This window comes from Danio rerio, chromosome 15, assembly GCF_052040795.2.
Source record: "Danio rerio strain M-AB ecotype USA chromosome 15, GRCz13ab, whole genome shotgun sequence".
NCBI lineage: Eukaryota > Metazoa > Chordata > Actinopteri > Cypriniformes > Danionidae > Danio > Danio rerio.
Genome location: NC_141035.1, coordinates 645,001 through 670,629, shown reverse-complemented (window position 1 = coordinate 670,629; position 25,629 = coordinate 645,001). Strand labels below are relative to the sequence as shown.

The window sequence follows — 25,629 nt, the reverse complement described above, 5'->3', positions numbered from 1 at the left end:
ACCCTCCCACCACCCACACCCAAATCTAAATAAACTCTGATCAATTCAAAGTCCAGTTCCAGGGAAAAGATTGTTGTATGGGATGTGAGTCACAGTCTTTGCATTTGTTGGCCAATGTTTTGCCAGCAAGCACACTAAAGGAGTGTTTGGCATGTATGCTTCTCTTTAATACGACTATTATTAAAGTTAAATTTGTGTTTAAGGGCCTAGTTTATTGACTTTATTCTGTAATATGAAAATTAGCTCGTTTTAACTTGGCCGAAAAGTGCAAAACAAAAGTGTAAACCGCTTTTACGAAGCTCAAGACAAATGTACATTTAGGGAAACATTTTTACTTGTCATAAGACACAATTACATAGGAAAAAAACATTTTACCATGGACAAAACAAATTTTCAAGACGAGAACACTTTTACCAGTCCCGAAACTATTTTTAAATGACAGATTCTTTACGGTAAGGGAATTGTAGAAGCCATTTGGCAACTGTTCATTGTTCCACTAGGTGTTGCTATTTAAACAGGCTTTATACAGGGGAATGAATATTCAGGTAACCGGTGTTGCTAGACGGAAGGGAGCACATACAGTTTTAAATGCACGCACACACTTACGCGCACACACATTCACACACAGCTACACACACAAACACACATGCATTCACACAGAGAGCCACACACACACTTAAGCCTGGTTTATACTTCTACGTCAAGTGACCTTTGTAACCCACAGCGCAGGCAACGCGCGTAGCTGTGTATTTATACTTCTGCACGCTGTCTCTGTTGGTCCGCATTAACACTTCTGAAACGCTAGTTGGCAGTGAGGTGTTAATGTGTCTCTGTGTTGAGTTTCTTCGCTGGTGTTTTGTTCTTTCTGAACGCTTCCGGGATGTACAAGTGGCTCAAACTCGCTCATTTTGAGGCAGGAACCGGCGGACGTGCAACAACTTTAACTATGAGGTAAACACAAAACAAAACTTTCCGTCCTAAACTCATTCACGGGACTCCACACTTGTAAACAATCGCTCCATTGGGCTAGCACGGCTCTTGGTCCCGCCCAGACTCGTCAGTGCTACCAAGCCGACCAATCACAGAGCTTACGCTACGTAGCGACGTGTAGTTAAATTTTTTGAGAGGTGCACGTCAGCGACGCCGACGGCCATGGCGAAGGGCTATGCGTCAGCGCCGTAGCATACGTGTGTGCTTGACGCAAAAGTATAAATCAGCCTTTACACACAAACGCACACACATTCATTCACGCTTTAGCGTGACGGTTTGTTTTGTTTGTTTGTAAGTCACGATACGTGGCAGTGTTTGATGTTTACAAACAGAAATTTACCTGGAAGGAAACGTGTGAACTACTGCAGTTTGCAACTGCAATAAACATAAATATCCATCGAAACAAGTAAGACTTTTTACTGCGTTTACACTTCATCAGCCAGAGGACAGTGTGCGTCAGCTGGGTGCCTGTCTAACAACATCTCAGGGACTTCAAGCAAAAGGCTTAGCCGTTACAGGAATGTACTGTGCCATTGCTATCTCTGACCATGCCTTTATAAATGATTCATTCTTGACAGATAATGTCCCTGGTGTTTAAATACGCTACTTCTTTCAGACAAATCATTTATTAACTTTCTATCCTCTAAGATAAAAATATTTCTCAAACACCGGAAACATTTTTATCATTAGTAATATGGGAAGGAATAAAATTAGTCTAATGCTTCTTTATATATATTGAAGGAATAAAATTACAGTCTAATGCTTCTTTTGAATTATATACATGTGCTCATGCTTATTTTGCATATGTATATGTGTTTGCTTGAACCATGATAATCTAATGAGTCCACGCAGTGATATGCTGAGACATTCTGTTTGACCTTAAAATGAGGCAGGAACTTTCCACCCCTATAATGTCAAATAACTAAATCTGTAACAAACAAGTCTTGCAGAAAGTCCCTGTCTGGGTTGCAGCTGTGACGTGTGACTTTTCTATACAGAAAGGAGAACTGGAGCAGATGAGGAAAATATTGCTTTATTGTCTTACTAATCACTCTTTTCTTTTGATATATTTTTGCTATTGGAGGAATATACTCCCATTTGCCCCACTATTCATTATTTACAATATGTGTTTTTGTCAGATATGATGATGTCTCCTGATATAGCGTACTTCTACTTAACCCCTGTTATAATGCGTTTCTAACTAACTGCTAAAACCACAAGAGCTGTGTGTGGGTGCTGGCTGGAGACAGATCTGCAAAAGTGCTTCCCCTAGATGGGTGCATACACAGGTCAAGAGTTCATAGACAGGACTATGAGGAAAAGCAGATGTGGGTAGATGCAGCATTTTATACTGCTCTGTGTGTATGCGTGATTTATGATGCTTTAATAAAATTTATATTATCCTGATATCTCTATAAGGAAGTTATGATGCTCAGCTGTGCTTTGATGATTTTTTGCTACAGTTGCTTGCTGCACCCCAGATGTCAGTAGTGTCAAGTATGTCAAGGAGAAGTGATACTTTCACTTGCCCTTTTGTTTCTGTGTGCAGAGGTATCTATGTGTGCAGACCACAGACTTTTGAGAGATGAATCTGCCTGAAAACAGCTGATGGCAACAATAGAGATTGGGGGTAACTGATCAGAGGAGTGGCCAAAAAGATTGAACGCTGCTGATGGATAAAAGGAGGGAGTCGAGAGAGTTCGAGAGCTTTTGGACATCCAGACTGCTTGGCTGACGGTTCTTCAAAAGCCCAGGATCCTGATCTTCGCTTTATTCACTTATGCTCGATAAATAAATTCATTGATTTTGATTAATTGACTCCTGACCGATTATTGAATTGGGGTGGACTAAGGCAAGTGAGAAATAGTCCGACAATATATATATATATATATATATATGTGTCTGTGTGTGTGTGTGCTCATGCTTATTATGCATATGTGTTTGCTTGAACCATGATAGTCTAATGAGTCCCCGTGTAATCCCGCTGATCCTATGCCACCCAACACGCTCCGAGCTGGTATCGAACCAGTGATCTTCCGCATAGGAGTCAGTTGCTCTACCAAGGAGGCAAAAGACCATGACTGCGTCTGTCGCTTGAACACCTTTAGAGGTAACACTTACTAGCTGGCCTCTGTTACACTTTCCCCCACCTAAATCTCACTCTCATCTGGGTCAAGGCACTAATGTAACCCCGCCAGTCCCAACACCACCCAACCCGCTCCAAGCTGGTATTGAACCGGCGACCTTCCGCATGGGAATCGGTTGCTCTAACAAGGAGGCTAAAGACCATGGCGTCTAGTGTCTGTTGCTAGAGCACCTTTACAGGTCAGAGGAGTGAGGTTTACCTGCACAGCACTTCACTCGCTGGCATCAGTTACACACGCAGTGATGTGATGAGACATTCTGTTTTACCTTAGAATGAGACAGGAACTTTTCAGCCCTGTCGTGTCAAATAACTGAATCTGTAGCAAACAAGTCTTGCAGAAAGTTCTGGGTTACAGCGGTTGTGCAACGTGTGACTCTTTTATACAGAAAGGAGAACTGGACAGATGAGGAAAATATTGCTTTAATGTCTGACTATTCACTCTTTTCTGTTGATGTGTTTTTGTTAATGGAGGAATATACTTCCATTTGCCTCACCGTTCATTCTTTACTATGTGTTTTTGTCAGATATGATGATGATGTCTGACCGTTTTTCCTGATACAGCGTTTTTTTTTACTTAACCCCTGTTGTAATGTGTTTCTAACTAACTGCTAAATCCACAAGAGCTGTGTGTGGGTGTTGGCTTCCCCTAGGCGGGTACATAGACAGGTCAAGAGTTCATAGCCTAGGTTGTCGTGGGGGCACTTCAGATAATTTTGGAAGGGCACTTTCTATCCAAGGGCATGTGCACTAGACCAGTTGAGTCCTATGTGTGCACGTGCCTGCCGGAAAATACCAGCTCGTGTGTGACTTTGTAGACACAGGTTACCACGAGTCTACACCAATAAGTCATGGTTTGACCAACTGCGATAAAACATATTAGCGCTATTCTGAGAAAATATCCGCGTGAGAGGCCAGTACTTGAAAACAATCACAGCACGGCAAATGTTGACTGATAAAGATACCAAAACCGACCTCAACCTGTACACCTGAGTTGCTCACTTAGATATGTTGATTGATACTCGTAAAGAACCTTTTGACTTGGGTTCAAATCCCATTGATGACATGTCAATGATAATTATTTCTTTACATTAATTTTGGTTATATACTGTTCTGCCACACAAATATTAAAATCGGTAATGTTTACACTGACACCAAGCAATAGGAATATTTATTTGGTATGGGCATGTTTTGTTGCTGTGAGAAAGTGACGAATCTGCAAACGTAAGTAGCTTATATCTGAAAAGGCGCCTCAGTTGACCAGTTAAACCATAACACCGGCTTCATTCAGTTTACTTTAAAGAGTCCTCAAGCAGATGTTTACACCATGTAGACTTGACATCATGTCCATGATTACAGCGTACGAGTGGCCCTCGTTAACATATTGAACACATTGAAGCAGTATGTCTGGTGTTTCCGTCTGTTCCGTGTCCTATTTGAAACTCCAAACACAGACCTCACGTTAAGCAAAACCGTGTTAAGCTGCTTATGTGTTTGCCACAAAACGGGCAGGTAAACCTCACTCCTCTCACCTCTAAAAAAAGGTGCTCTTGCGACAGATGCTAGATGCCATAGTCTTTAGCCTCCTCGTGAGAGAAACTGACTACCATGCTGAATGTCGCCGGTTCGAGACCAGCTCGGGGCGGGTTGGGTGGAGTAGGACTGGCGGGGTTACACCTAATTACCCTAACCTGCCTAGTCACTTTAGTGAAGCCTTTACATGTCACTTTAAGCTGTATAGAAGTGTCTTGAAGAATATCTAGTCTAATATTATTTACTGTCATCATGACAAAGAGAAAATGAATCAGTTATTAGAGATGAGTTATTAACACTATTATGATTATGTGAAGAAAATCTGCTCTCCGTTTAACAGAAATTGGGGGAAAATTAAACAGGGGGCTGATAAATCAGTCAACAGTTTGGGGTCAGTATGATTTTATGATAAATAAATGTTAGATATATGATAGATAAATGCTTTAAAATAAGCTTATCCTGCTCACCAAGGCTGCATTTGTTTAATTAAAAATACAGCACAAGTTGTAAAATTGTTAAATGTTATTGCACTGAAATAACTGTTCAAAAGTAGATTATCATTTAATATAATCATTTATACCAGGGATTTTAAAGATTAATTTTCAGCTTCATTACTCTAGTCTTCAGAGTCACATGATCCTTCAGAAATCACTGTTATATTAATTAATATTATTGTTAATAGTAATGAAAGCAATAATGACTGGAGTAATAATTTAATTTGAAACTACATACGATTGGCATGCAGTTACTTTAAGTTTTAATAAATATTATAAACAGTTATAGTCAGATATATTTATTATTATTTTTATTTTAACGTGTTTATTTTATGTTCTTTTGGTGGACTATCTCTCCCAAATGTCACTACATTAAATTTGTTGCATTGTATTATCCTTCTGATAATTCAACATGGTTGCAATTAGAAAAAGCTTCTTGTAAACCTGCATTATTGGCTTTTCTTTGCTGTAAGATTCCTCTTTCTGACCCAATAACTAGATGTTTATAGGTATATAATGAGAACTCACTGTAGGTAGTGAGTTTATTGATCTGCTGCCACTTTATGTGGGCTGAGTACACAAGGGTGAAGAGGCTGTACAAGAATATCACACAGCTATCAGCATATATATATATATATATATATATATATATATATATATATATATATATATATATATGTGTGTGTGTGTGTGTGTGTGTGTGTGTGTGTGTGTGTTTGTATATCTTATTGTCATTTAATTAATATTTTGATACTTGTAAATAATGTTTTTATTATATTAAATTTGCATTTTAATACAGAGATACCTGGTATTAAAATGATTATATTTGTACATTTACAATTCGTCCGAATTTCGCACTCTTTATTTTAGGCAGTTATAAACATTTCCAGCAAGTCAGTGGCGTGTGTTGTGATTTTAGACACGGGACTTTTATCTCGGCATGACGGTGACGTCATCAGGCGGCGTCGCGCTCCGGTTTGTTGTGAATCTACTCGAGAAAGGTTTGTGTTTATAATCATTTTATCGATTATATAAATAAGATTGCAGCTGCTGAATGATTTATACTGTAACGCCATTATTAGTGAATATATTGATGAATGTAATGTTTTATTAAGCGTTAATGAACGTTATTCTGCCTCTTCCACATCTGAATAACAGTAAAGCTGCGTTTATTTTCTGTCTTTATATCATAAATCAGTTCATCATCAACACCAAATCAGTCTCTGGAGAACAGAGATGAAGACAAGAGACTTTTATTTTAAACTGAGACAAAGCCAGAGATTGAGTCATTTTCCTCTGTTAATGATGCTCTTCATCTTGTCCAAACCCACAGAACAGCAGATTATTATAAAGATGGCGTTTATTAAAGAGGAGAGTGAAGACATCAAGATTGAAGAAACATTCACAGTCAAACATGAAGAGACTGAAGAAGCTTTAGGAGTCAAACATGAAGATCCTGAGGAACAAACAGGTTGGTTTTCATCCTCAAAGCTCAACATTTGATCCTCATTCAGGTCTGCAGCTCGACACTGATCAATATTTCTCAGTAAACTGCTTTATCTGACATCATATTCATCATATTTAACATCCGCTGAAGAGAACTTTGCACAGACGACCAACTTGTGTGATTAAACACTGTTTAGGAGACGATTCGACTTTTACACATGATGAACTGATCAGAGCTGAAGTGTCAGGCAGATCTGAGGACTGATACTGGTTTGTATTTTAAGAGTAAAACATTTCAGGAAAGATGAAGTAATGTAACTCGTTTATTTAAAAAGTAACTAATTACCACCTTTAGTTTCTTTCAGTGTTAATCTGTTTTGATGGTTCTCAGAGTTTTGCAAGCAAACCCGTTTGTGAATCTGCTGAATTTATTACAACTGAGCGGACTGTGTTGTATTTATATGCTCTAGTCTAAACTACATTGCACTGCAAATACACAGACTTAATGTACAATAACAACAATTACTATTGTATGCATGTTCAAAACATATACAACACAAACATATTGTGAGGTTTAAGAACCTCAAATGGACTCTTCAATCAGAACACACTGCACACAGCATGATTTGAATCTCTGACAGCTAATAGTTTAAAAAAATGTCTGATGGTAAATCAGACTAAACGTTTACTATTTTGGGTCTGTTTGTATTACCTAAATGATTTAAACTTGCTAAATGCCAGATTAACGAGAGGATTGTTTTTTGAGAATGTTTTTATTACTTTCTAGACAGTCAGAAGTTTACACACATTTCCTTGGTATTTTTTAGCTCTACTTTTAAACTGTATAACTTTGGTCAAGTGTTTTGGGTCTCCTTCCACAAGCTTCTCAACAGTTTTCAGGAGTTTTGACCCATTCCTCCTGACAGAATTGCTGTAACTGAGGCAGATTTGTAGGCTGTCTTGCTCGCAGAAATTTTTTCAACTCTGCCCACACATTCTCTATAGGATTGAGATCAGGGCTTTGTGATGGCCACTCCAAAACATTCACTCCGCTGTCCTTAAAGCACATTTGAACTGATTTGGCAGTGTGCTTAGGGTCATGGTCGGTCTGGAAGAGCCATTTGTGGCCGAGTTGTAATGTCCTGGCTGATGTGTTGAGATGTTGCTTCAGTATTTCTCCATAATGTTCTGTCTTCATGATGCCATCTATGCTGTGAAGTGGACCAGTCCCTCCTGCAGCAAAACAGCCCCACAACATGATGCTGCCGCCCCATACTGCATAGTTGGGATGGTGTTCTAGGCTTGTGTTCTTTCCCCTTTGTCCTCCTACTGTAACACTGCTCATTATGGCCAAACCGTTCAATCTTAGCTCCATCAGAGCACAGGACATGTCTCCACACATTAGTGTTTTCCCCAGTGTCATTAAGCATATTGTAATCTGGCTTTGTTGTTGATTCTGGCTTGTTGATTCTCTATGTTGTCACACAGGGAAGCAGTGTGTTTGAGCTTTTCCTTCAACACTATTCTACAGTTGTGCCTCACATTAACTCAAATGTTGTCAATTAGCCAATCAGAAACCTCCAAAACCCTGACATCATCATCTGAGCTTTTCCACAGGCAGAATAATGTTTTTGTGTGTAAACTTGACTTTCAAGAAGAGTTATAACCATTTCTCAAACAATATCTCTCTCATTATTCTGCTGTTAAGCAGAACAGAAACACATCTGATCATCCTCACTTACCTAAAAGAGAAAAAGTTTAGTCACATTAACATCTGACTGTTTTTAAATAATGATGTACCTTTTTATACAGTGTATGACAACTTCTGCTTCTAACTGCACATGTTTCCCATTGTAAAGTTTTACTAATATATTGTGTTAGTGGTTATTTGATGTATTATAGTGCATTAAAAATACTAGAGGTGTGAACCTACACCAGTCTTACGGTTCGGTTCGGTTACGATTATCATGCCATCGATTCGGTTCAATTCGATATCTTGGTGCATCACGATGCATTGATGATGCTTTTCATACACAGTGTTATATTTTTTTCACAGCAGCAGTTCTTGTATTAAAAAGTATGAATATATTAATATTTATATACTATTTGTAATACAATTTTGTCATTTAATACAAACAGTCAGATATATAAACTGTACCTTTAAACAACACGAGCATTTAGCAAATAATATAAACAAATATAAATATCCCGCTCGCTTTCTGATCCTTGTCTAGTTCTCTTACACCTCTTTGATTGGTCACACCCTCAACAAAAACGGTTGCGATTGGCTCTTGCGCTCTTCAGATGAGTGACACTGATAAGCAGGAGGTGGCAGCAGCCAGCGATCATAGCTAATCCATGATAGACACGGTGGAGAAAACTCTGCAGGCACAAGCACGTTTCTGTATCCAAAAGTAACACTGTAAAACAGCCGAGAGGAGAAGAAAAGCCACGCCAGCAGGTCAAATGGGCCACAGTGTGTGTGTGTGTGTGTGTGTGTGTGTGTGTGAGAGAGAGAGATAGATAGAGAGAGAAATAAAGTACTTTCATTCTCTCGATCTCAGTGAAATAGGAGCTTTTGCTGTTTATGCCTGTGAAAAACTGATCCAGCAAACACACACAGTGAAAATGTGCACAGTTTATGAGTTTTAAGTAGTGAGAGCGTTGTAAATACTCGCGCTCGCCTCCCTCGCGACTGAGCGCATATGAGGTAAATGACGTTAGTAATAACCGGTTATGATTATTACTGAACCGATACTGAATTGTCCGCGTCTGCATCGCGGTGCACCAAAAGAACGATTAATTTTGACACCCTTAAAAATACCTTATATAAATCATAATACATACAGGCCTCAGAAAATGTTACCCACAGCGTAGTACAGTACACGGGAATTTGTAAAATTTCCCTAAATGCATTGAATTCTTTTAATAATCTAGTATTGTTTTAATAAAAGAAGTATGTTATTCTGTTTTAAATTTGTTGGATTGTATTTATTTTTTGTCCTCTGTAGAGCTGATGCCACTCAAAGATGAGAGTCAAGAACAGAATGAGACGGAAGAGACTGTTCAAGATGAGGGATGTCTTGATCTCAGATCTGGAGAAGCATCAGAACAGACGGAAACCTCGCAAAAAACAGCCGAATCGAACACCTGCCATCACTGTGGAAAGAGCTTCACTCGGAAACAGTACCTTACAAACCACATGAGGATTCACAATGGAGAAAGGCCTTTCAAATGCCACCAGTGTGTAAAGATATTCACACAGAAGCAAAACTTTCTTGACCACATGAGGATTCACACCGGAGAAAAGCCGTACACCTGCCAACAGTGTGGGAAGAGTTTCACTTGGAAGCGATACCTCATAACACACACGAGGATGCACACCGGAGAAAAGCCGTACACTTGCCAACAGTGTGGGAAGTGTTTTGCTCGGAAACATATGCTTACAATCCACATGAGGGTTCACACTGGAGAACGGCCTTACCCTTGCCAAGAGTGTGGAAAGGGTTTCACTCAGAAACATATCCTTATAGACCATATGAGGATTCACACTGGAGAAAGGCCTCACGTTTGCCAACAGTGCGGAATGAGTTTCACATGGAAACAATACTATACCGAGCACATGAGGACTCACACTGGAGAAAGGCCTCACGCTTGCCTACAGTGTGGGAAGAATTTCACCTGTAAACAAAACCTCACCGATCATATGAGGATTCACACCGGAGAAAAGCCGTTCACTTGCCAACAGTGTGGGAAGCGTTTCACTTGTAAACCAAACCTTAGAAGCCACATGAAGGTTCACACTGGAGAAAGGCCTCACGCCTGCAGTCAGTGTGGAAAGAGTTACCCTTGGAAAAAAAACCTTAAGGAGCATATGAGAGTTCACACTGGGGACCAACTTTCGGGTGTAAACACTTCCCTGATTCCCATGTGATGCCTTATAATACTGTAAAGCTTTACACCGGTGGCACCCCTAGAGAATTCCCAATGGGTTGGCCAGATGAGGTCACACCAAACCTTGTTGTGCTGCATTAAAAGGAATGAACTCAGTGTCTTGTTTTATGGTTAATGTAAATGTATTTAAGTAGATTTATGGCCCTTACCCGTCTTGACTCTACTCTTTGGCTGTTCTCACATTATGTACAGTTGCCATGAACTGGGTTGGCACACGCTTGTCCCCCCTCCAGTCTCCCCTAACGGCCCGCACTCACATTGCATTCATGCCTGAGCACGCTTGCATCATCAGTGATGTGCTGTTCAGTAAGAAGCGCTCAATAGAGGGTTTTAAAACTTTGCTAACCACCATGGTAACACTTTATAATAACCACACACTATAAATAATATACTAAGCATTATCAATTAATGAATTCATTAACTGTTAAGCATTAACTCTACATTAATAAACATCATTAAGAAGGTTATAACTGCAGCTGCAAATGCTGTATTCTTGATATACAAACACATTTAAAATGTGCTTAATAATTGTACTTTCACACTTTAATGATGCATTTTTCATTACTTAAGGAAGTATCGCATTATTCACAAACCAGTTGTATTTAAGAGTAGTTGAGGGTTTTTAGGATCATTCAGAATGAGTCAGTAAATGATTAATAAACTATTTAAATCAACGCTTATTTGTCTTATTATTCAGGCATTTATTAATGGTTACCCTGTATGTTAATAAATGCTTTATTAACTCAACTTCATGCAGTTTTGTGACCTAATCTAAAGTGAGGACTATTTATGCTTTATAAATCCCATATAAATGACAATTAAAGGCTCAGTTAAATTCTAAACAGGAAAAATGACATAAACTACATTATTCAAATGAAACTACGTCAAATGAATCACAGTTTAAAGATTACATCTCATTATATTGTTAAATTATCTTGTTGTTTTATCCAGTTTTATGTTGTATTTTCGCACTCCTGTTATTTGGCAATATTTAAACTTTACAGTAATTTTACCTTTTTAGAAAAGATTGCAAAGATTATTGTTCATTTGATTCTGAGCCTTTAATTGCCCTTTTCTTTTACCATTTTGGACACACAACCCTATTGTTTTTCACCATTTGCACTTTAATTCAAAGATGGCTGATATTAAAATAATTATATTGTATTTTTTTATTCGACTAAATCTTACAATCGTTTGTTTTTAAAGTACTCATAAATATTTTCAGTTTTTCTTGTTTTTGTGATTTTACTCACGGGACTTTTATGACGGCTTGTCGGTGACGTCACCAGGCTGCGCCTGCTGCGAATCCACTCGTGAAAGGTTTGTGTTTTTAAGAATTTAGCGATTATATAAATGCATCTCGTTCAGGCAAGATTATAATCGTTGAACTACATTTAAAACAGCGTCGTAATTATTGAATCTATCCTTTTATTTTAACGGTAATGATCTTTATTTGGCGTGAATGACAGAAAGGTTTAGTTTTTCCTTTTTACCGCAAATCAGTTCATCATCAACACCAAATCAGTCTCTGGAGAACAGACATGAGGACAAGAGACTTTTATTTTAAACTGAGACAAAGCCAGAGATTGAGTCATTTTCCTCTGTTAATGATGCTCTTCATCTTGTCCAAACCCACAGAACAGCAGATTATTATAAAGATGGCGTTTATTAAAGAGGAGAGTGAAGACATCAAGATTGAAGAAACATTCACAGTCAAACATGAAGAGACTGAAAAAGCTTTCAGAGTCAAACATGAAGATCCTGAGGAACAAACAGGTTGGTTTTCATCCTCAAAGCTCAACATTTGATCCTCATTCAGATCTGCAGCTCTACACTGATCAATATTTCTCAGTAAATGCATTTCTCCACTGATTACTTATATTAACAGGAACAAATAGTCATGGAGAGTTTTTGGTGTTGTCATGAACGCGACACAGTTTGAATTGTGTGTATGAATGGAGAATGATTGACAGGTGCATCGTTGGGAAGCGCTGAACTGAAGATGAGTTTAACCACGTGAATATTCGCCTGTGCTTCACATTGAACTGGAGAACGGCTTCAGAACATTTAGGATATAGTAGCCTATATGACAACTTTCTAATGCCTTTTAATAGGCTATCTTTGTGGCTTTTAGTTGGGTTATGAATTACACAGTAAATAGCGCACGCACAGGATCGGGTCGAAATCCGTACCAGCTGGCTGATAACACAGTCCTGCAAAAAATATGCGGTATCGAAACTATATCTAATCCAAGTATCAGGATCAGTGCATCCCTAGTTTAATTAATATTTAGCTGTAATTTGAAAATCCTTTATGGGCGGAGCAGTGGCGCAGTAGGTAGTGCTGTCGCCTCACAGCAGGAAGGTCGCTGGTTCGATCCTCGGCTCAGTTGCCGTTTCTGTGTGGAGTTTGCATGTTCTCCCTGTGTTCGCATGGGTTTCCTCCAGGTGCTCCGGTTTCCCCCACAGTCCAAACACATGCGGTACAGGTAAATTGGGTAGGCTAAATTGACCATAGTGTATAAGTGTGTGTGTGGATGTTTCCCAGAGATGGGTTGCAGCTGGAAGGGCATCCGCTGCGTAAAACATATGCTGGATAAGTTGGCGGTTCATTCCGCTGTGGCGACCCCTGTTTAATAAAGGGACTAAGCCGACAAGAAAATAAACGAATGAATGAAAATCCTTCACCAAGATTAGGTTACGTGTTTTTGTGGGGAACGTTATTGAATCCAGCACGGCCCTGCGCTCACTGATGGTGTATCCAGCAGCACTGAACATCCTTTCACTGCGGCTGCTGGCCGAGATGCATACTGATCTGGCTAATTTTACGCTTTGGGTAGGATTGTTTGTTCATCCTAAAATTAAAAGAGACAGTAACGATTAACTCGTTGTGTATCTGGGCCTCCAGGCCGTGCAGTTTAAGTTAGGTCATTTCACCAGTCATTTTCCAAGTCCTCAGGTGGTTCACAAGTTTTTGCCAAATCACATATCCACATGATCCAAAAACAGAAAAGAATAGTTCATCAAGAGTGAGTCCTACCATATTGCAAGTGACTGCACCATAGGGTATATGCCGAAGCATGCTAATAGGGCTTTTAATTTGCTAGTAACCTGGGTTAATCGATTCCGGCGAACTGTATGCCAATGCAAAAACCAGCACGTTTAAGGTCTGTTTTCTTTAAAAATCAGCGATCTCCACTGGCTGAGTGATATCTGATATAAAGTGGGTCTCAGATTGTAGAAGAAGCACTGCATTACATTACATTTCACTGCCATGTCTTTATAATATGAGCATTTATTTTACCCCAGTATAGTCAATGGAGCTTCTGCGCTAGCCTGCCGATTCTGATGGGCACGTGCAAGTAAACGGCTTTTTGTCTCGTTTTATGCTCGAGCAACTAAATGGATGCCAGAGTTTATTTAACTAAATGTATTTTAATGACATTACAACATCCATGCTGTAAAATGAACTGTAAAAAATGGAAAAAAGTTCACAATAACTGATCACCGGAAGTTTATCAGCATGGGAAGAACACTAGCTCGGCATATACCCTATTGATATGACAGTTGACGGTGAGCCCGTCCACACAAAAATCAATTTCATTCACTTCTCAAGACTTTGGGAGAAGATGAATTTGTTTATTGCCCAGCTTTTCTGGGCACCTGCTGTCTGTGTTGCAAGGGCCATATGAGCATATTGATTTCACGTTAATCTAGTACAACACCTGTCAGACAAAGTGGCAGAAATCAACTGGAGCTCAGAATATCAGCTTCATTACTGGCTGGATCACCTGTCAGCCAAACTTCTTCCCTGTACCTCAACTTACTGAAACAACAACTGCATTTCTAACTGTAAATGAGTGGTGGATTTGGAGTTTACTAAGGAAAACGTGTAATGGTTAACTGAATATGTGTTTCACATTTTAAAATATTACTCGCAATGTGTGTTAGGCTGCTTTCACATCTGTAGTTCGCTTCATTTGGTCTGGATCAAGGGTAATAAATGATACATTGTAGCATCTTCTGCCGTCTTTGGGTCGTTTTCACACCACACTTCTGGCTTTGGTCCGAACCAGTTGAAACAAACCAAAATGCAGTCATCTGACAAAATCCACATCTCTCATTGGCCAGATGTTGTTTAACAGAGTTCCTAAACTGCTTATTGATTGGTCAGAATTCACGTGCGGGAAAATTCCCGCAAGTAAACAAACTTTTTACTATGGAGGCGCGACTGCGCTGGCTGATAGTATCCCTGCTTTAGACAAACTATACATTTCGAGAATGAAGCGCGGCCGCGGCTGGAAAACAGTGTTTAATGCATCGCTCGTCACTTCAGGAGGCGCCGTGAATTAATTTAGCTAAACTGCGACATGCTCATCTTGCGGAAATATTACCAACGATCCATCAGGTAATGTTTTCCCCTCTCTCTGTTGGTAAAGCGCTGTCAACAAATATGTTTCCTCCATATCCCATAATGCACAGCGCATCGGCCTACGGCAGCTGGATTAGACCAAAAGGCGCAGTACTTTTTGCGGTTGGACCTGTTTTAGTACGGATCATATTCTCACCACAATCGAACCGCTCCAGGATTCGTTTGAAAGCGCACCGAGACCACCTCTTCAAGCAGGTCTCGATACGCTTATTTGGTCCGCTTTTGGTGCGCACTCGAGTACGATTGCTGCATTCACACCTACACAAACGAACGTACCAAGAGGGGAAAACGAACTCTAGTGCGATTCAATCCAACTAAACAAGGCAGGTGTGAAAGCACCCTTAGTGGTTTTCAGATGCATCCTAATGCATTAAAGCCACTTTTCCACCGCACACGACAAGCGACAGACCAGAAGTCATTCATTTCCAATGGAGAGTAGTACGGGAGTTGCGTGGAGTTCCGATCATCTCCATATGTGGAAAATTCGGATGCGATTTGAGCTACGAATACTTGAACTCCTGCGACTAGACCAGGGGTGGCCAACCCTGTTCCTGGAGAGCCACCTGCAGATTTCAGTTGCTACCCATGTCAAACACACCTGCCTGTAATCATCACATGGTGTTTAGGTCCTAATTAATTGGTTCAGATGTGTTTGATATCGGTAGCAACTGAAATTTGCAGGAAGGTGGTTCTCCAGGAACAGGGTTGGCCACCCCTGGACTAGACCGTATGCAACTGGCCGACCGGATGTAATGTATTCCGGTGTTGTCAAAGCAGGTCTGTGCGCATGGGATGAGAAATACTAGTTTTTATTGTTTTTTTTATAGTTTATTTTTTAAGTTTATATTCAAAAAAACATTTCTATTCATTAATGAGTAGTAAATTTATTTTTACACAAACTTTAAGCAGTCTATGAGTTTCTAGTATTCATTCATTCAACCACGATGAACGCACGGAGAATAATGGCTCCTGCTTTTGCACTTCTTTATTTCGGACACTGCGAGAAGCAGCCTCTCTCCCATGGTGCACAGCAAAACTGAGAATTCTGTGGGACTGCCACAAGGGGGCGTATTCCAACAGTCGTGTCCAAATGTGTGCAGTGGAAAGGCGTCTTAAGTATACCTTTTATAAAGCATTAAGCAAACAGGTATAATAGAAAGGTTTACATAATACAATATAGTATTATTTTAATAGAAAATTGAATTCTACTAATATTTTTAACATCTATGTGATTGTCTTTTTTTCAAACAAAGACCCGATGCCATTCAAGGAGGAGAGTCAAGATCAGAATGAAATGGAAAAGAAAGATCAGTTTAATGGATGTCGTGACCTTAGATCTGGAGGAGAATCAGAACAGACAAAAACCTCCTCGCAAAAAACAGCCCAGAAGACCAAATCTTTTACCTGCCATCAGTGTGGAAAGAGTTTCAAGCGGAAACAATGTGTTATAGACCACATGAGGGTTCACACTGGAGAAAAGCCCTACCCTTGTCAACAGTGTGGAAAAAGTTTCAAGTGGAAACAATCTGTCATAGACCATATGAGAGTTCACACCGGAGAAAAGCCTTACACTTGTCAACAGTGTGGAAAGAGTTTCGCTTGTAAACAAAACTTTAAACACCACATGAAGATGCACACTGGAGAAAAGCTTCACATCTGCAAACACTGTGGAAAGAGTTTCACTTGGAATCAGAACCTTCATGAGCATCTGAGGATTCACACTGGAGAAAAGCCTTACACCTGCCATGAGTGTGGGAAGAGTTTCACTCGGAAACATAAGCTTAAAGAACATATAAAGGTTCACACTGGAGAAACACCTTACACCTGCCAACAGTGTGGAAAGTCTTTCAATCGGAAACAAAAACTTACAGACCATATAAAGGTTCACACTGGAGAAAAGCCTCACACATGTCAACACTGTGGGAAGTCTTTCAATCGGAAACAAAAACTTAAAGACCACATGAGGATTCACACTGGAGAAAGGTCTTACGTCTGCCATCAGTGTGGAACGAGTTTCACTTGGAAACAAAACCTTACAAACCACATGAAGACTCACACTATAGGAAAGCCTCACATCTGCCCTCAGTGCGGAAAGAGCTTCACCCAGAAACAAACACTTACTGAGCATATGAGTACTCACACTGGAGAGCAGCGTTTCCCCTGTCATAAGTGTGGAAAGAGTTTCAGTTGGAGAAATGTCCTCGCACAACATCTCAAGGTTCACACTGGAGAAAAACCGTACGCTTGCCAACACTGTGGAAAGTGTTTCTCTACTAAAGGGAACAGTAGAAGACATGAGTTAACTCACACTAAAACAAGCCTTACTCCTGGCAAGAGTTAAAAAGAATTTAAAGCCTGGTTTATTCTTCTGCGTCAAGTGACCGGCGTAACCCCACAGCGCATGCAACGCCTGTAGCTGTGCATTTATACTTCTGCTGCTGTCTCTGTTGGTCTGCATTAACACTTCCGAAACGCTAGTGGGCAGTGAGGTGTAAATGTTCCTCTGTGTCAAGTTTCTTCTCTGCTGTTTTGCTTTTCCTGAACGCTTCCTGAATGTACAAGTGGCTCAAACTCGCTCATTTTGAGGCAGGAACCGGCGGACGTGCAACAACTTTAACTATGAGGTAAACACAAAACAAAACTTTCCATCCGGAGCTCCTTCACGGGACTCCACACTTGTAAACAATCGCTCCATCAGGCTCACACCATTCACGCGGCTCTCGGTCCCGCCCAGACTCATCAGCGCTACCAAGCCGACCAATCACAGAGCTTACGCTACGCGTCGTTGCGACGCTGACGGCCACGGCGAAGGACTATGCATCAACCCTGTAGCATACGCCGGCGTTTAACGCAGAAGTATAAATCAGCCTTAAGACGGGGATCAACACACTTGTTACTGGAGGGTCGATGTCCTGCAGAGTTTAGCGTCAACCCTAATCTAACACAGCTGAACAAGCCTAATCGAGGGCTGTTTCTCAATTCCAAGAACGCAGAGAACGGACTTGCGCTCAGACGATCAGTTTTGGCAGGTCACCTCGGAAGAAAGAACTCGGGAGACCATGAGAACAAAGTATGCGTCCTGTGAGGAATGAGATGCCGAGTTCTTCCTGATGGTCACATGACCTTCACGCCTGGTTGTAATCCAAGATCCAAGACCAGCGACGAGATGATCCCAAGGTGTCCATATCCGGGACCAGGCCGTATCCTGAGCTGCTGGTGGTCATGGAGGAGTGAAGACCATGAGACTGATTCCAGTGATGCTCCAGGGACAGACGAGTCTTCACTGAGGCCAGCTTCCAGCCTCCACCGCTGAGACTGCAGCTCTGCACAAGACTTTTGGCCAGCGGAGAAATTTAAATGGTCGTGCCCAGCTGAGTCTGGTTTTTCTCAAGGTTTTTTTTCTTAACTCTCCTATTGGTGAAGTTTTTTTCCCTCTCCGCTGTCGCCACTGGCTTGCATGGTTTGGGATCGGTAGAGCTACGCATCAATGAATTTGCTCTTCAGTGTTTGGACTCTCAATAATGACTTCAAACCACACTGAACTGAGCTAAACTGAACTGAACTTAAACACTAAAAACTGAACTACCCTGATCCAGTTACTCTGACCATTTATGTGGAGCTGCTTTGACACAATCTACATTGTAACAGCGCTGCACAAATAAAGCTGAATTGAATATATACTGTGCATAAAGACTTTGTAATTATATGTTGCACAATATATATATATAAAACTGATTTTAATACGAATTTACTTCATGTGTTTATTCCTTTTTTAAGATTTTCATGCTATTGTTTATATTCACCGTTTCATTTAGGGAAACACCTGAGGTAAATAAGTTATGGCGCAGTAGGTAGTGATGTCGCCTCACAGCAAAAAGGTCACTGGTTTGAGCCTTGGCTGGGTCAGTTGGCGTTTCTGTGTGGAGTTTGCATGTTCTCCCTGCATTCGCGTGGGTTTCCTCCGGGTGCTCCGGTTTCCCCCACAGTCCAAACACATGCGGTACAGGTGAATTGAGTTGGCTAAATTGTCCATAGTTCATGTATGTGTGTGAACGAGTGTGTGTGGGTGTCCCAGTGATGGGTTGCAGCTGGATGGGCATCTACTGCGTAAAAAACATATGCTGGATAAGATGGTGGGAGTTGATGATGACATTTCACGAAAACACTTTAATATTTAAGCATTGTAACCACACTTTGCAGTGGGAAGACTACTGGTCCAGGTGGAATAGAACTTAATGAAGCGTCTGTATTGGCTGCGTTACGGCTTTGTATGTTAAATCGTTCAATTGAGCTAAAAACATGTAAAACGTGTGTCTTTTGAGAAACAAGAAAAGATGATACTGTGCCTGGTAATTACAGACCAGTTAATCTTCTTAACTAATCAAAAGGTGATTGCTAAAATTTTGGTTATTTTTTAAACGTGGATTCATTAATGCATTCTGAGGATTTTCTAATTCTTATTTTTTTCAAATTTATTTTATTATATATGTTTTTATTTGGGACATTCTACCAGAGACGTACATTTTCACGTATAAAAAAACGTGACAAGGCCTGACTTAAGCTTGCCGTCCTCAAAAAATCATACAAAAACAAGCATAAAATCATGCAATTCAATGATAGAATGCATCTTTGATCACTGCTTCTCCTCCATCAATCAACATCACTTCCAGTCATATCCTTAAATGTATTGCACACATTTTATATTAAATTTACTGCAAATGTGAACTGACAGAAACTTTGGGACAATTGTAAAATTCTTTGAATTGTATATTTGTAGTATTTATTTGTAGAATTGATTAATAATTAAATGTTTTTAATTAGTTGATGTGAATGATGACAGCTTAAACTTGCTGTTTCTGTTCTATTTCTTTATAAATAACAGTTTCTAGCATAACAAAACTATTAAAGCTGTAGGTTCAGCTGGGCTGAGGACAAGCACAGTGACCGGGTTTGTACATTTAAGTGTTTTTAATGAAAAACAAACAACTGAGAACCGAATGGATGACATATTCCTTTACTCACAGAAATCAACCATCAGTCCATTTTATACATTTTTTGGGGGATGAAATACTTTTTATTCACTGTTTTTGTGTTTTGTTTAGGGTCAGATAATGTACGTTTCTGGTAACATATCTGGTTTATTATATGTACACAATTGTTTTTACTTGTAAATAATATAATTCAAAGTTATATATATTTTATATTTATATATATATATATATATATATATATATATATATATATATATATATACATATATATATATATATATACACATATATATATACATACATATATATATATATATATATATATATATATATATATATATATATATATTTTTTTTTTTTTTTTTTTTTTTTTTAATACAGAGTTATTGTATATAATTAAATTGTAATTTTCATTCGACAGTTTCACCTTTTTAAGCACATTAGCGGTCAGCCAGTATTTTGTGCTTTTAGACACGGGACTTTTATGTCGATTTGTCAGTGACGCCATCAGGCGGCGGCGCGCTCGTGACTGTTGTGTTATCCAAACGTGAACGAACGCTATTTTGACGTCTGATACGAATAAGAGAAAAGCTGCGATTTATTTATTCATTTTATTTATTTTTTTTTATCGTGAAGCAGTTTATTATTAACAAGAAATCAGTCGCTGGTAAGCAGAAAATTAGATTGTTGAATTTGACAGAGTTTTAGTTCATTTTTCCCTGTTACTGATGGTCTTCATCTTGATCTTGACAGTTTTACGTTAAATATTATGAAGATGGCGTTTATTAAAGAGGAGAGTGAAGACATCAAGATTGAAGAAACATTCACAGTCAAACATGAAGAGACTGAAGAAGCTTTCAGAGTCAAACATGAAGATCCTGAGGAACAAACAGGTTGGTTTTCATCCTCAAAGCTCAACATTTGATCCTCATTCAGATCTGCAGCTCTACACTGATCAACATTTCTCAGTAAACTGATTTATCTGACGTAATATTCATCATATTTAACATCAGCTGAGGATTACAAATTGCCAAACTGTTTGAATAAACACTGCTTAGGAGACTAGTCAACTTTTAAGCATGACAGTTCCAAGCAAATGTCAAGTTTTCATAAAAATTTTAAAACCGTTTCTGCGTTTTTGTGTAGGCAAGTATTTTACAGTGCTTTAAAAATACTCAATTTCTCTATTAATGTTTTCAAACTATTGTGTTTGATTTACCAAAATCACACAAGTGCCAGTTTCACACCTGTCACAACCATAACGGAGCTTTTTCCTCATAATTACAAAAAATGTCAAATAAGATAAAATCAGTTGTTTTTGTTCTATAGTGAGCAACTCTTATCCTCTTGATCAGCATTATTCCTTTTGAGTTGTGCAGTTAAATTAACAGAATTTCTACAAAGTATGTTGTATACTGCAAGCTCACTAACTTTTCAATCACATCCGTAACACATGTTTATTTCCCTCATTTAAAATATTATAGATGTTTACAGATTGACATTTTTATGTTTTACACATATTGTCTGCTAATGCTCTTTGGCTTCATTGAAAATGTTACCCACACTATTGTACAGTACATGAGAAATGGCAAACTGTTTCAAACATGCATTGAGTTATTAATGCTAAATAGTATTTCACTATCAGTTTTACACATATGGGGTTGTATTTGTCTTTTTTTTCCTCCACTGTAGAACTGATGCCAATAAAAGATGAGAGTCAAGATCAGAAACAAATTGTGGAGAAGAATCAGTATGAAGGATGTCCTGATTTCACATCTGGAGAAGAATCAGAACAGACGGAAACCTCTTCAGAACAAGCAGCCTTGAAATCTAATACCTGCCACGAGTGTGGAAAGAGTTTCACTCGGAAACAAAACCTTAAGGACCACATGAAGATCCACACGGGAGAAAAGCCTTACACTTGCCAACAGTGTGGAACGAGTTTTACTTGGAAGCAAAACTATACGGAGCATATGAGGATTCACACTGGAGAGAAGCCTCACACCTGCACACAGTGTGGAAAGAGTTTCACTCAAAAACAATACCTTACAGACCATCTGAGGATTCACACTGGAGAAAAGCCTTACACTTGCCAATACTGTGGAAAGAGCTTCACTTGGAAACGTTACCATACAGTACACATGAGGAGTCACACCGGAGGAAAGTCCCACACCTGCCATCAGTGTGGCAAAAGTTTCACTTGGAAACAAAATCTCACCGATCATATGAGGATTCACACTGGAGAAAAGCCCTACACCTGCCAACAGTGTGGAAACAGTTTTACTTTGAAACAAAACCTTAAAAACCATATGAAGATTCACACTGAAGGGATGCCTTACACCTGCCATCAGTGTGGAAAGAGTTTCATATGGAAAAAAAACCTTTCAGACCATATGAGGGTTCATATCGGAGAGAGCATTACACTTGCCAACAGAGTGGAAAGTTGCATTACTAAAATAAACCTTTAAAGGGCCATGAAACCCCCTCGTTTCAGCAGGGTGTTTTCACACCTCTACTTTGGAAAAAGTCAGAAAAGTGGGCGTGTCCAGCTCTGTTTAGGGGGGAGTGTCGGAGGAAGAAAAGTGGGATGGTGTGGGAGTGTCTATTTGGGCACGCGCGAGTTTCAGAGTCAAAACACACACACACACACACACACATTCAGGAGAAAGTGATGGTGTTTAACCTACATGGACATCTGTAGTCGAATTATTTGCCAAATTATTAAATGTTGGACTTTAACTGCAGTTTGGCTCTTTCATTCAGGGAATTCATTCATGCCCCTCGCGACAAACGAGATATTTGATTCGAGGAGCTGCTCTAAGCGTGTATTTTTCATGCAATGTTTGATACCGCACGGCGAATGAGAGAAAAAAACCCTCCGCATTTCCCGGAAACTTACATGCACACGGCAGGTAGCGTCAGAAAGCCGCGTGTGTTATTCCGGTCACAAAATGCGGTGAAAACCCTACATGAGGTAATAGTTTGGTTGTGGTGCTAACATGTTTACACTCGGTGCAATAGTTAACTTAATTCGATATGAACAAACTGAATAAACAAAGAGCACTGGTCGCTCACTTACCAAATCTGTAGAGACAGGACAATCACCAGCAACTAGAGCCGCGTCTTTATTAAGAGGAGACTAAAACGAATCCGGATCTCAGCGTTTGCAGATGAGAACAGCTCTCAGGTAAACAATAATCCTCCTTAGACACGTAAGTTATTGTTGTCGAGCGTCGCGTACACTGTTAATCCACACGTGACTCCAGCTGAGCTCTCACAGAGAGAAAATGAAAACAAAACTTCACTGCAGCAAACTATAAAAGCAACACTTCACGCTTGTTTTGCCAACACAACGTGGCGTCTCTGTCGTCTAAACACTGTGACAGTAATGAATATTAATGAAGTTGCACAATAGAGTGCGCTGATTGGTTTGAACCAAGCTTTACTCATGCATTAATGCAGCACACTGTAAGACGTAATAAGACACACTCTGGCACAGACGTCCAGTCTGCACGCTGGAATACACGCTATTATCTCATGACCGTGACGCAGCTTCAAAAATTCGTTTCAAACCGGAAGTACGAATTTGCTTGATATAACGCAAAAACAATCAATGTACACTTTTTAGTGAGATATAGGTGTCCTAATAGTGTTTTTAGCAGTGTGGGACACATATACCACTGTCAACAGCTCAACACATGTGTTCTGGTGTTTCGTGACCCTTTAAAGACACAGGATAGTTTACATTAAAGAGAAAAACTTTACACTTGCCAACAGCACAGACAGAGCTTGAATCCCGTGATTCCCATGTGATGCTTCATGATAGGTAAAAGCTTCACACCTGTGGATTGCGTGGCAAGAACTTTAGGCCTGTGACGCACCAAGCTGATTTGTTGGACCATTGGTTCTGTTGGTGTTCCACATATTGGCTCTTGTCTAGTTAATGTCGAATCAAGTTTAAAGGGACATAGTTCATTCATTCATTTTCTTGTCGGCTTAGTCCCTTTATTAATCCAGGGTCGCCACAGCGGAGTGAACGAGGAACCGATCAAAGCCCACGCATAAAACTAAAGTAATCACTTTGTTTCTTCAGTTCTTTATCAGTTTTTGAAAGACTGTCAGTGTGAAGAAACTATTATTAAGGACTTGAATTCTTTGTATGAATCAGAATCAGAAAGTGCTTTATTACCAGGTATTTTCGCACATACGAGGAAGTAGTTTTGTGACAGTTTCCACAGTGCAACAGCATTACTGACAGGACAAAAACAAAGAATTTTAAAAAAGTAAATGAAGAATAAAAAAAATCTTATTGGACTAATGTACAGTGTATTACTATAGACACAATATCGTCTGTATATATTATCTGCTATTTGAAATGTTGGCTATGTGTTTTGTTAAATAAACAAGTAAATTATATTGTTGTCCTGCAGTTATTAAGTGTTCATGAGAAGGATTGTATATATGCAAGTGTAACTTGATTAAATGTGCATCCCATAGCCAGTGTCCCACAGGGTGGCATAGTTGGTTTCATTTGTTTGTCATTTAGGGCACTGTTTCTCAACCACGTTCATGGAGGATCACCAGCTCTGCCCATTTTCCTTGTTTCCTTTACCAAATAAACCTGATTCAGATCATCAGCAAAGAGACATATAAAACATGCAGTGCTGGTGGTCCTCCAGGAACATGGTTGAGAAACACTGATTTAGGGGAAGATGCTGTTTCAAGCCTAGTAAGCCTGGAAAATAATAATTGAATATCTAGGCAGCATGTAATGCCAGAATGAGTTATACTAACTACAGATTTCCATAAATATACTAAAGATAGAACATAATTGCAATAACAAATTCAAAATAAACTTTGTTTTAGTCAGATTTTGTTTGAAATTATTTCAATTAATTTGTGTTTTTATGTAACTGTAAGTATATCGGGGTGTTATAGGTATTATTGCCTATATTAATTAGATTGTGTTGTTCTGCATTTCCAAATCTACTCCGCTAACTCATTTAAACATGCTATGATGTATGGGCACACTAAATTTATTTTCTGATACTCTATAGGACAGATAGAATGTCAATTGAGGTGCAGAACATATTTAAGGACGTTTTCCTTCCCAATAACACCCTCCTTATTTAATCCCGAGGTTATTTATAGACTGGATCTTTTATTAATATCATTCAGGCCCAAATTAACATTTAATGTCATGTGAGCTTTATTTACAGTGCTCAGCGTAAAGGATGATTATTAAAATCTAACATTTAATATAGCATTACTCTAATATTTCCTATAGGATGCTTTACGATACTATATCTGTGCATAATCATAAAAAAACATGAATATATTGGGAACAAATATATAAAACTGTAATAAACAGGAAAAAAACATTAAAAATATATAAATTTGATGCATTTTTATACTTTATCTTTCTTTTTACATAATTTAAATGTTATATTTCTATGTGTAAATATATTCTGTCACTAAACTCTTATTGTAAGGAATATAACTGTTTGATAAAAGTGTTTTCTGTAAATCCATAACAAAATATTGGCTTGAAATTAATCAAATATTCATTTTCAAAAGGCGGTGTAATAATTGAGCGTACTGTATACACACCACATGCCTAATTAATATGTGTAGCCTAGTAATAATT

The 25,629-nt window shown here is 39.1% G+C and overlaps 2 protein-coding genes across 4 annotated transcripts; both read left to right on the top strand.

Moving 5' to 3' along the window:
- Nucleotides 1–6,108: 6,108 nt before the first annotated feature.
- On the top strand, nt 6,109–10,654 carry zgc:174574. Its single transcript, NM_001361475.2, is given in 3 exon segments — nt 6,109–6,161; nt 6,494–6,631; nt 9,618–10,654. Coding segments are annotated over 2 exon segments (1,041 nt in total). The 5' UTR covers nt 6,109–6,161; nt 6,494–6,513; the 3' UTR covers nt 10,541–10,654.
- Nucleotides 10,655–11,835: 1,181 nt separating this feature from the next.
- Nucleotides 11,836–24,398, top strand: zgc:171901. 3 transcript variants are annotated; one of them, XM_087283628.1, is made up of 4 exons: nt 12,197–12,336; nt 16,245–17,276; nt 21,076–21,080; nt 21,866–22,487. In XM_087283628.1, exons 1-4 carry the CDS (start codon nt 12,219–12,221, stop codon nt 22,448–22,450), a joined length of 1,740 nt encoding a protein of 579 aa, XP_087139754.1. In that variant the 5' UTR covers nt 12,197–12,218; the 3' UTR covers nt 22,451–22,487. The 3 variants fall into 3 exon arrangements, with proteins under 3 accessions (XP_087139752.1, XP_087139754.1, XP_087139753.1); XM_087283626.1 differs by lacking the exons at nt 21,076–21,080; nt 21,866–22,487 and adding an exon at nt 11,836–11,880 and having other exon boundaries at nt 12,199–12,336; nt 16,245–18,738; XM_087283627.1 differs by lacking the exons at nt 12,197–12,336; nt 16,245–17,276; nt 21,076–21,080 and adding an exon at nt 20,568–20,875 and having other exon boundaries at nt 21,675–24,398.
- The last annotated feature ends 1,231 nt before the right edge of the window (nt 24,399–25,629 follow it).